The 15,839-nt window shown below is 37.9% G+C and overlaps 1 protein-coding gene across 2 annotated transcripts; it reads right to left on the bottom strand.

Annotated features, from left to right (window-relative positions):
• Positions 1-933: 933 nt before the first annotated feature.
• LOC111894058 (abscisic-aldehyde oxidase) lies at positions 934-6,315 on the bottom strand. 2 transcript variants are annotated; one of them, XM_023890132.3, is made up of 8 exons: positions 6,003-6,315; positions 3,937-5,589; positions 3,606-3,850; positions 3,323-3,532; positions 3,020-3,238; positions 1,871-2,941; positions 1,511-1,799; positions 934-1,428 (listed from the first exon to the last, which is right to left on the bottom strand). In XM_023890132.3, the coding sequence occupies exons 1-8, from the start codon at positions 6,181-6,183 to the stop codon at positions 1,211-1,213; spliced, it is 4,086 nt and encodes a 1,361-aa protein (XP_023745900.1). In that variant the 5' UTR covers positions 6,184-6,315; the 3' UTR covers positions 934-1,210. The 2 variants fall into 2 exon arrangements, with proteins under 2 accessions (XP_023745900.1, XP_023745901.1); XM_023890133.3 differs by having other exon boundaries at positions 5,977-6,111.
• Positions 6,316-15,839: the final 9,524 nt, after the last annotated feature.

Below are 15,839 nucleotides of genomic sequence, written 5' to 3' on the forward strand. Positions count from 1 at the left end.
AAAACTAGAAACAATATTTAACATGGTCAGGTCGATGTGACCTACGTCCACGGGCGAATGAGAGAAATGACGATGTTAATAATCTTCCAAGAACAATTACAATCACTGACAAAATGTTGCATCTCACTTGAGCTCTCAAACAAAATGAACCTCTCTTACTAACAAACTGTTCGAAATGATATGTTCTCAACATCACAATGATTGATCTCTTAAAATATGTACACTCATACATGCACGTCTCAAACAGATGTTGAAGGAGATGGGAGTACCTATTTATAAGTGAGCATAGGGATTCCCTAATTCTGATGGGCCAGGCCCATCAATAATTAGGCCCTAAATGGGATTAGTCAATCATATGATGTTATGCAACTACTTCTAGAATTTTCAATCTTGAGGGATGTGTATGGTCACCTGCCATGTACCTAGACATCACATTCTCTGTGGATGGGGTGCATTCACCATGCATAGAGCACATTCTAGAGGTGTAAACAAATCCATGCAGTGCATTCATCTCACCTAGGAATATTCAGCATCAATGTAGAAAATATTAGAAGGCTATGAACGCATTTGGCATTGGGCAAAGCCTTTACAAGCACAAGAGCACATTTGGCACAACTAGAGTGCATTTAGCTGACGTCTGGAGTGCATTAGTCAAATGCTTTCGTGCATTCTCCAAGTGTCTGGTCACTTTGCCAAATGTCCGGTCATTCTCTCACCAGGAGGGGATTCACTCTCTCATGAGGAGGACATTCTCTCCCTCTCCATTATGATCAAGTCTTCACACCCCAACAATCACGGCACGACTCGAAATGTTTGTTGCCCCTAGTTTTGTAGAACAAAAAGTTCGTCTTTTAAACTTAGTATGATGTATTTCGGAAGAAATGATTTTACATCTACTTCTCGGTTTTGGAGCTCCAACTTAAACTATGCCTCTTACCCAAAGATTATTTTATATTTCATCCTAAATAAGTTCAAGAAACATGAATAAAATATAGATTCCATTCTAAATCTACCAAACTTTTTACAGATCATGATCAAGAAACATGATTGACACATTGACTTTATTTTAACTTATAATGTTTATTGATGATGATGCATATTAATATCAAACGATCTAAAGAGAAACCGATGCAAGCACAGGAACTCAAACTCACTACTTTGTTGTATTTGTCTCGGTAAACCCTATCCATTGTGGAGACATGTAACATTTTCAAGAACTTGACATCAAGCTCTGAAGGTACAAGTCGACATTATCTAGTCCACACAGTGTCTTCACCACAGGCATAGTCGCAGGAACATCCAACTGGAAAATTGAATCAGAACCCTCTAACCCTTTCCATGAACGTACTTGGTTTCTTGCTTCTTTAATGGCAGCTCTAGTTGCACAATGAACAGAAACTGCAAGAAGTAAAGGTGGCTCACCAGAAGCTGCATCTCTCACAACAACAATAACAATTAGATAACTTGACAAATCCTTTAAAGAACATGAAAGTTCAGTTCTTTGACATACCTTTTGAAGAGAGGACACGTTTTTTATGATGTCCACTGTTTAGTATATGCACATTAAGTTGCTTAGGTATCGTATCAATTGTGGGTATCTTATATGTCCATGTGCTATCAGCAATCACTAACCCATTAGAGTTTATCGAATATTCTTCAAGCATGAAAAAACCAATTCCTTGAACAAAAGCGCCTTCAACTTGTCCCAAATCCACAGCAGGATTCAAGCTTTGTCCACAATCGTATACAATGTCTGCTTGCAAGATTTTCGTTTCTCCAGTTAGAAGATTTACCTCCACCTATTTTTTTTCCTGAAAATTAGCATTTTTTATAAAACGAATATAATATTTTGTTCATGTAACTTAATTACCTCACTTACAGCAGCACCATAGTTAATGTATCTCATGGAGTTAAACTCAGGTACAAAAAACGAACTTGCTGATAAATTTACAGATTGCATGTTTGCATGCAGAATGAGGGAATCCCATTTAACAAAACCCATTTGCGCTTCTAATATTTCTTTCAAACCCACGAGTCTTTCAACTAAAACATTGCAACAAAGTCTAACTGCTTCACAGCTGGCTTCAGATGTAGTGCTTCCAGCTGTAAACCCTCCTTGAATCATACTCAATGTGTCTGCTTGTATGACACGTATCTTCTCCAAAAGCTGATTTCCATCAGCTCCTTCACATTGAATTGCTTTTAAACAATACGCAGTCATCTGTTTCACCTTTGTCCATAGCCCTTGACCTAATTCAATCCCACCTACTTCTACGACAATGGATCCATCTCTTAAAATACTCACTTTTCCAGGTGTCGCCCTTAGCGACACCTCATGCAAAATGGGAACTCGAGAAATACCCTTTTTTCTCCATGTGTTACACTTATTAAACTTCTTTATCGTTTCGACTCTATCATTGAAATTTGATGATTTCATTAACGTATCCCATATTGTTGGCAAAGTATATTCGACAAACTCACCAACACTATCAACTCCATAGAACATTTTCAAGCTATCGAATGTATGAAAATTTTTCTCCCTTACACAACCAACATCCATGGAAACAACAGATGCAACGTGTTCTATAACTGCTTCAGCTATAAAAGACGCTTGCACTTCTCCTGGTGCTCTCATTGCAGATTTACTCGAATGATTTGTTTTACAGATTTTAAAATCGAATGATAAAGCACCCCAATTGTATTTCTTCAGTGCACCCAACATATTCCATGGCATCACTGGGCTTATATCTGGAGAAATTCCAGCATTGATTAATATATCGAGGTGTAAAGCTGTGATTTTTCCACTGGATTTGAAGCCTACAGTGTAGTTTATCTTCATGGGATGTCTTCCTCCTGCCATTATCATATCTGTCTTTCTGTTCACATACGTTCTCACAGGGCGATTTAATTTGTATGCTGCAAGTGCACATGCTGTTGCAACCTATGATCAACATACATGACATAACATTTTCAATACTATCAAAAAACGGATTTGAATCAATATTTTAATAATACTCACAGGCATAGCTTTAATAGCTTTTCCACCAAATCCTCCTCCAACTCTTCTTGTAATCACACGAACATTATGTTCAGGAATTCCAAGACATTGTGCGATTACACTTTGTGCAAACTCAGGGACCTGAATGGAACTATACACCACCATGCAGTTATCTTCATCTGGAACAGCTAATGCAGTTTGTGTCTCCATATAGAAATAGTATTGTGATCCAAGTTTGATCTGTATATAACAAATGAACACTAAAAAAAGAATAATTCTCATATTCTCAACAACTAGTTTGATCATGATCTGTAGATTCTGTACCTCAGCAGAATGGATTTTATGATCAGCTTCAGCCATTCCCTTTATGAAATCACCAACTTGTGATGGATATATGAATGAAGGGACTTCAAAAAAGCTTGAATTCTCGACAGCATGTTCAACAGTTAATATAGGTGGTTCTAAGTCTTGAGTGTCATAATCAACCATGGCTGTTTCAGCTGCAATATCTGCATTCTTCTGTGAATCTGCCACCTAAAACTTTGATTTCTTTCAGAATAATGAAGTGAAAGAGAAGATGATGATGTATTTAAGAGAAGTGAAATACCACAAATGCTATACGTTGTCCAGTGCATTCAGTTAACTCATTTGCAAATAAAGGTTCTGGACCGAATAAAGTCTTGGCTCCTATGTTTTCTCCTCCTTTTGGAATATCTTGAAATGAAACAACACCATGTACATCTTTCTTCACTTCAACACCTTTTACCCATGCTAAAGGATTTGTGCTGTAGATGAATGCTCCATGAAGGCAGTTTAATGGTGAAGGAATGTCATCCACAAATACAGCTTCACCTGTATATGATGAGTAAATTAAAGCCACTTCATAAGTTAAATCCAACTAACAAGAATATTTGTTGATTGAGTGAAGAACAACAAACCAGAAGCTTGGATTGAAGCACCCGTTTTTATAATCGGTTCACCAACAGGATAATGTTCATGGCTAGATTCCAACACCTGCTTTGAAGATGACAACAATGTTCTTTTTTCATCATAATGATCAGATGTCAAACTTGAACTTTTTATATATGAGGCATCAGAATCAAGTAAAGGAAAGAGAAACTCAAAGAGAAAACTAGAAGCTAAGCTTGATCGATAAGCAGAATGTGATGTGTCATCTTCTGGTTGGATATTAGCTTTTAGTAACTTGAGAGATTCAGACAACAATCCAACACTCAACGTTTTTCCAAGAAGATAATTCTCAACTGTGTTTGCTCTTATTGCATGCTTATTCCCAAAAGCACCAAAAGCTAACTGTATGTTGTTAATTACATGATTGCCACTCTTATATGGTGAAACTTCAGCCAAGAAAGCAGCATTTAAATAAGCTAAGGAATTCCCAAGAGGGCGTGGGGAAGCGCGATAAGTTTCAAATAATAGTTTAGTGTCAGATTTGTCTGAGTTATAACCGTTTTTATTTGGTTTCATGAATGGAATATGAACACTCATAAGCAAAGTTGTTGAATCTAAAGCAGGTTGTGCTAGAAACTCTTCTAATGTAAGAACTTTTTTTATCCCATTCATGATTGTAACTTCTGATTTCACAGCAACAAGTAAAGTGGCAATGTCTGAAGGAAATCCATGCCTTTGAGCCATTACTAAATTTCCACCTATAGTTGCTGAATTCCTAACAGATTCAGAAGCAATTTTCTCCAAATGAGAAGCAATTTTCTGGAACACCATGTCCCCTTCATCATCATCATCATCATCATCATCTCTTTCTTCTTTCAAGGCAAAGATGAGTTTAGAGATTGAAACAGTTGCTCCAACTTTAATCTGTGAGTCTGCTCTTTTGATTGTAGAAAGCTCAGGGATAAATCTAAGATCAATGTACTTGTCATATGGGTCCACTTCTTTATAGTAACCTATACCTGTGTTACCAGCTACCAACTTTACCATTTTACCCTTTTCAGCTGAAGTGGATTCCAACAAGTTATGTAGCTCCTTCATAGAAACTGGAGTATACCAAGATCTTTTCTGATATTTCAAATGCATAGGGGACTTGGATTCGTTTTTCAAAAACTCGGGATACGTACAGATCTTTTTTGGATCATAAAAGGGTAGTTTAAGAAGTTTGGAATCTGGAGTCTTTTCCTTTTTCCAGAATGAATTAAACCCTAAATCTTCCATATCAACATCACATGCGAAACTTTTACAGACATCAGCAATAGATCGATAACCAGTGCATCTGCAAAGATTTCCAGAAATTGACTTTTCAGCTTCTGAGGAAGTAAGTTTGGAGGATCCAAGAGGGGGTTGTGGATGATCGTTTTTTTCCGAATTGACAAGTGCTGAGAAGAGTGAAACACACATTCCTGGAGTACAAAACCCACATTGAGATGCATGAAAACCAGCAAAACGTTGATGAATGGAATGGAATCCATCTTTGCTATTCCCAAGTCCTTCGGTTGTAGTGATTGAACACCCGTTTATGCTGCAAACAAGTGTAAGACATGAACTCACTGTATAATCTTCGACTTGTTTGAGGTTGGAGTCGAACTTCGACAGTAGAACATTACAAGCACCACAACCACCTACAATCGTGAAACTCGTAATATGCAAAAGGTTCAAATTGATGGAAAAACGAGTTAAAATTCCCAAAAAATCATTGTTTAACTATCTAAGTTGACTTCAAAGAAATGTCTTTCTAAGGTTCGAATCGATCCTTCAACTTCATTCATACTATAATATATTCGTGAAGTATAAAAAAGTCGCCATCAGAATAGAGCTTTATAGGTACTAATTTTTTGTCAACGAATAGATGCAAAACCTCATGCTCCACCCATATGAACAAACATCCAATTTAACCCATAAACAGAATCTTTATAAATTGATATATACCAAACCACCAAGAAAAACACACACACACACACACATTAAAAGAACGAATTAATCAGTAGACAAACAATCTACGAACTTACAAACAGAGAGTTAGTTAAAACCAAACCTTCACCGCAACCGAGCTTAACACTCTTGAAACGAGTACGAGAACGCAAGAACTGAAGCAGAGTGGTTGAAGGATCGACGCTGGAGAGCTCAAAGCGTTCTCCGTTCACAGCGAAAACCAGTCTTTGATTTTGTTGTTCCTTTGTTTCTGTGGAAGTAAGTTGAAGTTGGGTGTCTTCCATTTTTGTTATAGCGGTGGAGGTAAGCAAATTTATCTACGGAAAGCGAGGAGTGGAAATGTGGGAACTGTTGGAAGTTGGAAGTGTTGATCTGTTAGACATACTACCTAAAGTCATCGTCTTTTGCGAATCTTGTAGTTACAAAAGGTCATATATACGCTGTTAGATTAAATATATCGGGAATAAAATGAGCTTTTATGGTATTATAATACATATATGTATAATCAAATAAGAAATGCTATTATTAAATAAAAAACAGATCATCACCAAGTTAATATTTAAGGTAACCAAAAGTTTAATTTCATCATAGAACTTTGACATTAATTTAAATATTTTTTCTTTTTAAAATACATATTAATTTAAACACTTATAATTACCATTTAAATATTCAAGTTTTAAGTTGTCTTTTAATCGTCTATATCAAAACCTAAACAACCAAGCAGTCGAGGACGTGGTGGTCATAAGAATAAACAACTCGGAACACATCATTAATTATTTATGTAGTTAGTTATGAGTAAAACCTGAAAATTTGATTATAAATATTAAACGTGTACAAAAACAACAAAAACTTATTTTGAAATAAAAAAAATAATAATGACTAAATGTGTACAAAGTAAGAAATATATTACTCTATTAAGTCACTTTTCCTTGCTTACCTAAAGTAACTGCTTATAACGATTGAATGTGTACAATTTAAACAAGTTGAAGGGGTAAATATAAAAAAAAATCACTAACCAAATATATACAAATCAATATTACAATTTTAAATCATTATCCTTTGTTTTTACAATAAAGTGGATATTACTATTCACAGTGTAAAATATTTTTTTTTTCCGTAGAAAGGAAAATGCATACATTCTTTACATTATTTATAAATTATATCTTTTGTTTCAAATAAGACTTGAACACTTAATTTATAACTGAATAACATATTTCCAATAAAATCTAGTACTGCTACGCTACAAACTTTTAGGATATCGTGAGTAAAACCTGAAAAATCGGTCATAAATACTGAATGCGTACAAAAACAATAAGGACTTATTTTACAACAAAAAAATATAAAGACTAAATGTATACAAAGTGAAAAATATACTACACTGTTAAATCATTTTTCCTGGCTTACCTACAATAGTTAGTCATAAGAACTGAATGAGTATAGTTTAAATAAGTTGAAGGGGTAAATGTGGACGAAAAAAAACATAGTGACCAAATATGTACAAATCAAAAAATATATTATCATTTTAAGACATTATCCATTGTTTTTACAATAAAGTGGACATTAATATTCACAACGACATCTTGTGTTTATAGACGACATCTTGGTGTACTCCAAGACCAGAGGATAGCAAGAGGAGCATCTTCGTGAGCTGCTGGGGGTTCTGAGAAGAGAGTGGTTGTATGCCAAGTTCTTAAAGTGCGAGTTTTGTTTACAAGAGGTTCGGATCCTTAGACATCTCGTTAACCACGAGGGGATTTTGGTCGATCCGGCCAAGATCGAGGCAGTTATGCAGTGGGAGGTTCCGAAATCTCCCTCAGACATCAGGAGCTTCTTAGGATTGGCAGGGTACTAACGGAGATTCATACATGATTTCTCCAAGATTGCGGTACCCCTCACTCATCTGACGAGAAAGGGGGTGGACTTCCGGTGGGGCCCTAAGCAGCAGACTGCATTCGAGACACTGAGACAACGAGTTTGCGAGGCGCCAGTGTTGACACTCCCTGAGGGACTTGAGAATTTTGTAGTATTTTTGATGCATCAATCATCGGGTTGGGAGCAATCCTTATGCAGAGAGGACGGGTGATAGCATATGCATCGTGGCAGCTAAAGTCGCACGAGACGAGATACCCGACTCATGATTTGAAGTTGGGAGCGGTGGTATTCGCTCTCAAGATTTGGAGGCATTACCTCTATGGGGTCCGTTGTACCATATACACATACCACAAAAGTCTAAGACACATAAGGGATCAGCCAAACCTGAACATGAGACAACGCAGGTGGCTTGATGTAGTCAAGGATTATGACTACGAGATCCTTTACCATCCTGGTAAAGCGAATGTGGTTGCGAACACCCTGAGCTGCAAGTCAGCTGGATCTTCTGTTCCAGCTGCATGTATGAGGATATTTGTGGATTCTCCACTCGTGAGCTTGATTAGGGAAGCTCAGGTTGAGGGAATGCAATAGGAGAATTGGAAGCTTGAGAGGATCGGAGGCGAGAACACCCAATTTGTGCAGGATAGCCGGGGGATTGTTGACCCGTTGCGGTCGGGTCTGGGTTCTGATGTCTGGTGGGGTCAGACAGATTGTTCTGGAGGAGGCTCATAGGTCTCGCTTCTCTATTCACCCGGGGGCCTCCAAGATGTAACGGGATTTGTGATTGAGTTACTGGTGGCCATGCATGAAGAGGGAGATCGAATGGTACGTTGAGAGGTGCTTGACCTGCCGGATGGTCAAGGCCGAGCATCAGAGGTTGCATGGCCAACTGCAACCTCTGGAGATTCCCATGTGGAAATGGGAGTAGATTACGATGGATTTCATCACCAAGCTACCGAGGATGGCTAGGGACTTCGACGTTATTTGGGTCATCATGGATCGATTGACCAAGAGCACCCACTTTCTAGCGATATGGGAGAGTTTGTCAGCCGAGAAGTTGGCCGACATATATATCCGCGAGGTCGTTGCTCGCCATGGGGTATCGGTCTCTATTGTATCAGACCATGATGTTCGATTCACCTCTCGTTTCTAGCAGAAGTTCCACGAGGAACTGGGCACGTGGCTGCATTTCAGTACAGCCTATTATCTGCAGACAGACGACCAGAGTGAGCGGACCTAACAGACTCTCAAGGATATGCTGAGAGCATGTGTCGTTGACTTCGATAGGAGTTGGGACTCCTACCTACCACTTGTATAATTCTCCTACAACAACAGCTTCATTCCAGTATTGGTGCTCCACTTTATGAGTTGTTGTATGGACAGAGATGTCGCACCCCAGTCTGTTAGGGTGACATTGGTCACAGGGTGATGAGACGGACAAAGGTAGTTCTGCAGACTACCGAGAGGATTCAGCAGATCAGACAGCGGCTGCAGACTGCTCAGAGTCGGCAGAAGAGTTACGCCGACATACACCGATATGAGTTGGAGTTCCAGGTGGGTGACATGGTACTACTGAAGGTCTCACCCTGGAAGGGTGTGATTCACTTAAGAAAGAATGGAAAGTTGGGTCCCCGATACATTGGGCCATTCAGGGTTATTGCCAGGGTTGGTAAGGTGGCGTATAGACTGGATCTCCCAGAGGAGCTCAATCAGATCCACAACACTTTTCACGTTTCGCAATTGCGAAAGTGCATACTAGATGAGGAGGCAGTGGTGTTATTAGAAGATATTCAGGTCGATGAGCGCCATAATTACGTGGAGAGGCCAGTGGCCATTCTATAAAGGAAATTGAAGTTTCTACACAACAAGGAGGTACCTTTGGTAAAGGTAAAATGGGAGCATCGTAAGGGATCCGAGTGGACTTGGGATCCGGTGGCAGAGATGCGGGAGCATTACCCAAAGTTGTTTACCGCGGCAGACTTCGAGAATGAAGTCTAGTTCAAGTGGGGGAGAACTGTAACACCCCGACTCCCAGGTATAATTTTAAAGTTTTATATATATATATATATATATATATATATATATATATATATATATATATATATATATATATATATATATATATATATATATGTTTTTTTAGACCTACTCGACGAGTTGGATGCCCCAACTCGTCGTGTAGAGAAGGTTAAAGTCGTGTGAACTTTAGGACCTACTCGACGAGTTGGAGGACCCAACTAGACGAGTTGGAGCTGTAATATGAAACCCTAATTTACAGGGCTTTGCACCCTATTTAAAGGATCGTTAGCCACCCTCTGCCTCTCTTATCGCCCCCTCGACCTCAAAAAACCCTAATCGTGTATTACTCCTCGTTTTGTATGTGTGAAAGCTTGGAAGGTGGTTTTAGTTAAAGAAACTTGAAGACTTAAGAGCTTGCATCAAGGAGAAGCTTGTAGATCCAGTACCTACTCCCTTTTGGCTTCCATTTGAAGGTAACAAGTTGCTACCTTGATCATTCTAATGTTAGATCTCCCCATTCAATGGTTTAAGGCCATTTCTAGCATATTTGTGGGTCATTTCTGGTATTGAGCATGATCTGAAGTTGTAACTTCAGATTTGGACTCCTCTAAGCCCTCATGGTCATAAAGTTATTGAATTTTTCAAGCTTTGGCCCTTATCTTTGGCTTAAACCTCTTCCTTAGCTTGGTTTTGGCATGTAAGGCCTTTCATGCACGTAAATTTTGCAACTTTACGTGGTAACTTCACCCTAGGAAGCCAGATCTGGAGTTTGAAGCCATGAGCTCGACTGAAATGAGCTGAATGAAGAATGGCCGAAAGAACTCGACGAGTTGCATAGTTAACTCGATGAGTTGGATGAAGTTTTCCCGCTTTCTGGATTTTGCATGAACTCGACGAGTTAGTGAGTTAACTCGACGAGTTGGTTTGGGTTTTCCCGACATTTTGGATACTGCATGGACTCAACGAATTGTCTGGAAACTCGACAAGTCAACTGGGGTTTTCACGATTCTTTGAGTTCTAAAGGAACTTGATGAGTCAGTGGTTGTACCCGATGAGTTGCGTCAACATGGACTGTTGACCTTGACCGTTGATTTTGACTTTGACCAAGGTTTGACCAGTTTGACTTCTGAGGGTACTTTGGTAATTTAGGTATTTATGGAAGTGGATCATTGGTGGTTGTAGGTGTTGGTGTTTGAAGCCGTGTTTCGGGAGTTTGATATTTCAGTTCTGATCGACATTGTGAGTAGACCTGGCAATTCGTGTATTCGTGTCATGAAAACGTGTCAGCCATGAATTTGACACGATACGATTACACAATGAGAAATAAGCTTTATCTTAATTTTTAAGATGTATTTGTGTCATGTATCCGTGTCGTGTCGTGTCTCTCACATATTCGTGTTTTCGTGTCTAAAATTGCCAGGTCTAATTATGAGGTGAGTTGTCCTCATTATACTAACAGGGTCGAAGGCACCAACACCGGCCCTTTTCGGATTTTTATACGGGTTTATTGCATGATGATATGCTTAGTGACATGTTAGGTTGGTATCTTGGTATATAGGATGATGCTATGTTAGTGACCTGTTAGGTCGGTATCCTGGTATATAAGATGATGTTATGATTAGTGATTTGCTAGATTGGTTTGACTGTTTGTATATGCTAGCATTGTTATCTATGTGTTGATTGTGTTTGGGGTGGGTTGAGGCGGACTTGCTTTGTGCTATAGGCCAACATACCCAGGGTGGCCCGGATAGACTGCAGGCCCAATGGGACATATTAGTCAGGCCGAAGGCCTGGAGAACGGTCCACACAGGCTGAAGGGTCGGTAGGGCGAACCAGACATGATGTTTATTTGCTATGATATGATTATGATTGTATGACGTTGGTATTTTAGGGAAAGTCACTAAGCTTCGGGCTTACAGTTTTGGATTTTGTTTCAGGCACTTCAGATGATCGCGGGAAGGCGATGGCGTGATCATGCACCTCCTCATATTTTATGATTTTGATTTATGGGATACTCTGACATGAAACTATTTTTAAAACACTTTGTAATAATTAATGATTTTTGAATGGTTGAAAAGTTTTAAATTGTCTTGAATTTTATGGATGTTACACTCTTCATATACCCTTTTTGCTTCTCCAATCTTACATATGCAAAAACCCTTATTTCTTACCAAAAAAAAACTTAATCCAAGCAACAAAGACAAGCAAATTTCGTACATTTCAAGTCCAAATGATATATATATATATATATATATATATATATATATATATATATATATATATATATATATATATATATAATGTGGAAGCTCATACCAAAATACAATTTTTTGACCATCATTTTCATTTATTATTTCTTGTACATGGGTGTACCCTTGTTGTTTAGCATAGAGCTACGCCATGGTGGGAAGTTTACTAAGTTACCAAAAATTAAATACACTAGAGGTGAAATATGTTATGTGGAATTAATGGACATAAATGAGTTCTCAGTATATAACCTTGATGTTATAATGCTTGAACTTGGTTACCCAACCCCATAATTGAATAAACTTGGTGTCTCTGTTATCTTAGTGATATACTATCATTTAAGATTCCTAATGGTGACTTTCAATTTGGTGCATAGATTTGGGGAATGGTCGATATGTTTTAAATATGTCTGAATACATTCCACATAACAAGTTGATTAAAGTTTCACAGAACATGGGAAGAAAAATTTACTCACTTACTTTATGTCTCTAAATGCAAAGGGTAAAGTTATGATTGATGAATTACCTGAAGATGATGTCCAAGATGTTGAAGTGCATGTTTAACATCCATTAGAAAATGGAAATGTGAACCTTGATAAGGAAAAACCTATTTGTGAGTACATGTATTTGATACTTTGTGGCAGGAATTGATGTATTGTCACCAAAGTATAGAATAAGTAAAATGGAGAAGTCCAAAAGAGGTGAAGCTTCTTGTAGCAAGAGGCTAAATATATATTACTTTGTTAAGCAAGGGGCAATGACCGGTGGCTAGGGTAATGAGGGTGAATGGTTGAGAGAAAGTAACATTATTGATAATCTTGGAGATGCAATGACTGGTGGTTAGGATAATGATCATATTGAAGGATGTTACATCCCTACTAGTAATGATGTTGAAGACTTTGTACCTTTCTTTGATAATCTTAAGAAATCAATGATTGGAAATGATCTTGAACAACAGGAGGTTAAAGAGAAGGTGGAAAAATATGGGTCTAAAGAAGAAGAGATTCAAGAGAAGGTGGAAAACTATGAGTTTGAAGAAGAAAAGAGGTCCAAGAGAAGGTGGAAAACACTAGGTTTGAAGATGATGATGACTTTATAGTAGATCAGGAAAACACTATCTCGGATGTAGATGTAGACATGGCAGACTTCAAGCTCAACGTTGGTAGTGATGTGGAATGAGATAGAGTTCCTAATGGGTTTCATGTCGATGATGAACCAGAAGAAATGGAAGTCATAAATAATGAGGATTGGGAAGCTTTGGATGAAGGATCAAACCAAGACAGAAAAAGAGCTCTTATTACAAGTTTGGGTAAATATAAAAGATACGAATTTGGGGAAATACACAAGGTAAGTTTCATCGTTGGAAAGCAATTTAAAACAAAATAAGAGTTAAAGGAGAAAATTAATTTTCATGCACTTGAAACAAGAATGAAATTATTCTTTAAAAAACCTTTGGCTTAGGGCACAGTGTAGATGAGTTGTCCCTGTCACTAATCAAGGTCAAGTTAGTAGTTCAACAACCATATCTAAAAGTAAGAGCAAAGAAGTAAAGTCACAAAAAGGCAATTGTAGTTGGTCAATCCATGCTTCTAGGTCAAACCCTAAATCGAAGTGGTTTATAAGGACCTTAAAATACACTCACATATTCTTACAAACAACAAAAATTAGGGCTTGTACTGCTACCTTCATTTCCAATCAGATAATAGACTAGTTAGAGACAATACAATCATTCCTTTTAGAGTTTTATAATATCAGTTTCAAAAGAAATACCACATGGGTGTTTCAATTGACAATGTGTTCAGGAAAAAAAGATTAAGCAAAAAATTGGTTGTTGGTGACTACACAAAACAATATGAACTGTTGAGGGGTTGCGTTCTTGAACTTCATGCTACCAATACAGATATCACAATAAAGATACATGTTTATTCTAAGCCTAACCATGCTTTCCTTTAGGTAATTTATAAGGATTTATGTATGTTTAGGTCCACTCAAAAAGGGTTTATAAGACATGCCTTAAGGATCTATTGGGTTTAGATGGTACCTTCATGAAAGACCTATTCCCTTGTCAAGTTCTTTCATCAGTAGGACTGGATTCCAACAATGGTATTTACCCTTTAGCATATGAAACTGTTGAGTCTAAAAAACAGCTAACTTGAAATGGTTTTTATAAAACCTTAGGGATGACTTGGAACTTGGAAAAAATTAAAATTTTACCTTCATAACATATAGTAAAAAAGGTACTTTATATTTAGACATTTTTGTATCTTCATTGTATGTTTTAAATGCTAACAACTTTATTATGATTCTTGTAGGGTACAATGTATGCAATTTCCCAACTGTTTACTAATGTTGAACATATGTATTGTATAAGACATATTCATGATAACGTGAGAATGGGTAGCCAAAGTGTCAGACTCAAATATTATATTATTTAAACAAATGGATCAATTCTATAAAAAAAACAGATAAGGAACTTTTTTGTAAATTTAATAAGGACAACTTTGGAAATTTATTTTCTACATAGGGACCAAATCTGCCTACATATAAAACTACTGTGGCAAAAGTCTAAAATCCAAAACTATTGTGTTAAGAGTCTAAAAGACAAAAATATAGTATTCATATAAACCTATAGGGTACCCACACCCAATACCAGATTAAAAGTTTTACTACTCAAAGCACTTCTCGTGATACAATTCGAAATCCTTTAACCACTTCAGTTGGTGACGAAGAACTATAACCCTCGAATGAAATGGACGGATCACCAATCCAACTATCCAGTTTCTAAAAAAGAATCGATGCACTCAGAACATCTCTAACAAAGTCCATTTAAATCCTCTTGACAATCCCAACATCTGAACAAATCCATGTGGTCAATTTCTCACCCACACTCTGGAGTGATGGTTCACTACTACTTGTGCCCTACCAGTTGTAGCAATCGGTTTAAAGGCTATCAATACTCATATGACATCCAACCTGAGCGACACAAAACTTCTGAATCCTGACTTCATTGCACCAGAAGAGAAAAACCAGCTTCCATGGGACCTTTCCTTAAAGCTTCTAATGTGAGGACAACACTCACAGTTCCAAAACATGAACCTGGCCGCAAACTCCCTAAGACCAACTTGTCCAGGTACACTCCAATCATGACTCTCGGCATGTAACATGGCATATGACGATCTTCCGATAATAATAACCAGAAAATCATATAGAAACTATGATCCTTAGGTGGGGACTTAACTAAACCCAACATAATATTTCAACACCCAATTACATAAGCAAAAGTAATTAAACTTCATGAAGGAATACATACCCGTGAGTTCTTGAAGTCTTGGCTTTGCCTCCTAGAAGACCGTGGGAGATGGGGTTTAAGCCACCACGATCAACAATTGTGGGTAACTAGCCCTAATATGGTCAGGATAATGACAGCGATGACACAATTCCATCTCCAGGGTGCAATCTTAGTGAACATGACCCTTCCGACCGTACCTGCCACATTTGAACTTGCAGCGCGTAAGCTCGTGGGTCCCTCCACCCTCAGCGAGAAGGTTGTGGCCTCGATGACCTCCATCACTAGGCATCGCAACCTTAAGCTCCTTAGATGATTTTAACATAGTTGGATCATTCGTCTGCTTCTTATTTCCCAATTGTCTCTCCAAACCAAGCTCCCGCTCCCGATTCACGCTGACCATCCCATCAGTAGCTTGAATGGTTGAAATATGATCCTCGAACTTGGCAACCAACTTGTCAAAGATATGACCAATAATGACAGACAATTCCTCTTGTAAGGTCCGAGAAACCCGCTA

This window comes from Lactuca sativa, chromosome 6, assembly GCF_002870075.4.
Source record: "Lactuca sativa cultivar Salinas chromosome 6, Lsat_Salinas_v11, whole genome shotgun sequence".
Classification (NCBI taxonomy): Eukaryota; Viridiplantae; Streptophyta; class Magnoliopsida; order Asterales; family Asteraceae; genus Lactuca; species Lactuca sativa.

Bases quoted from the DNA above. Each gene is read 5' to 3' on its own strand.
- LOC111894058 (XM_023890132.3), bottom strand. From the start codon at position 6,183: ATGGAAGACACCCAACTTCAACTTACTTCCACAGAAACAAAGGAACAA. The intron at 1,800-1,870 runs GTAATTAAGTTA...GAAAAAAAATAG, and splicing joins ATGGTGCTGCTGTAAGTGAG to GTGGAGGTAAATCTTCTAAC. The intron at 1,429-1,510 runs GTATGTCAAAGA...TGAGAGATGCAG, and splicing joins ACGTGTCCTCTCTTCAAAAG to CTTCTGGTGAGCCACCTTTA.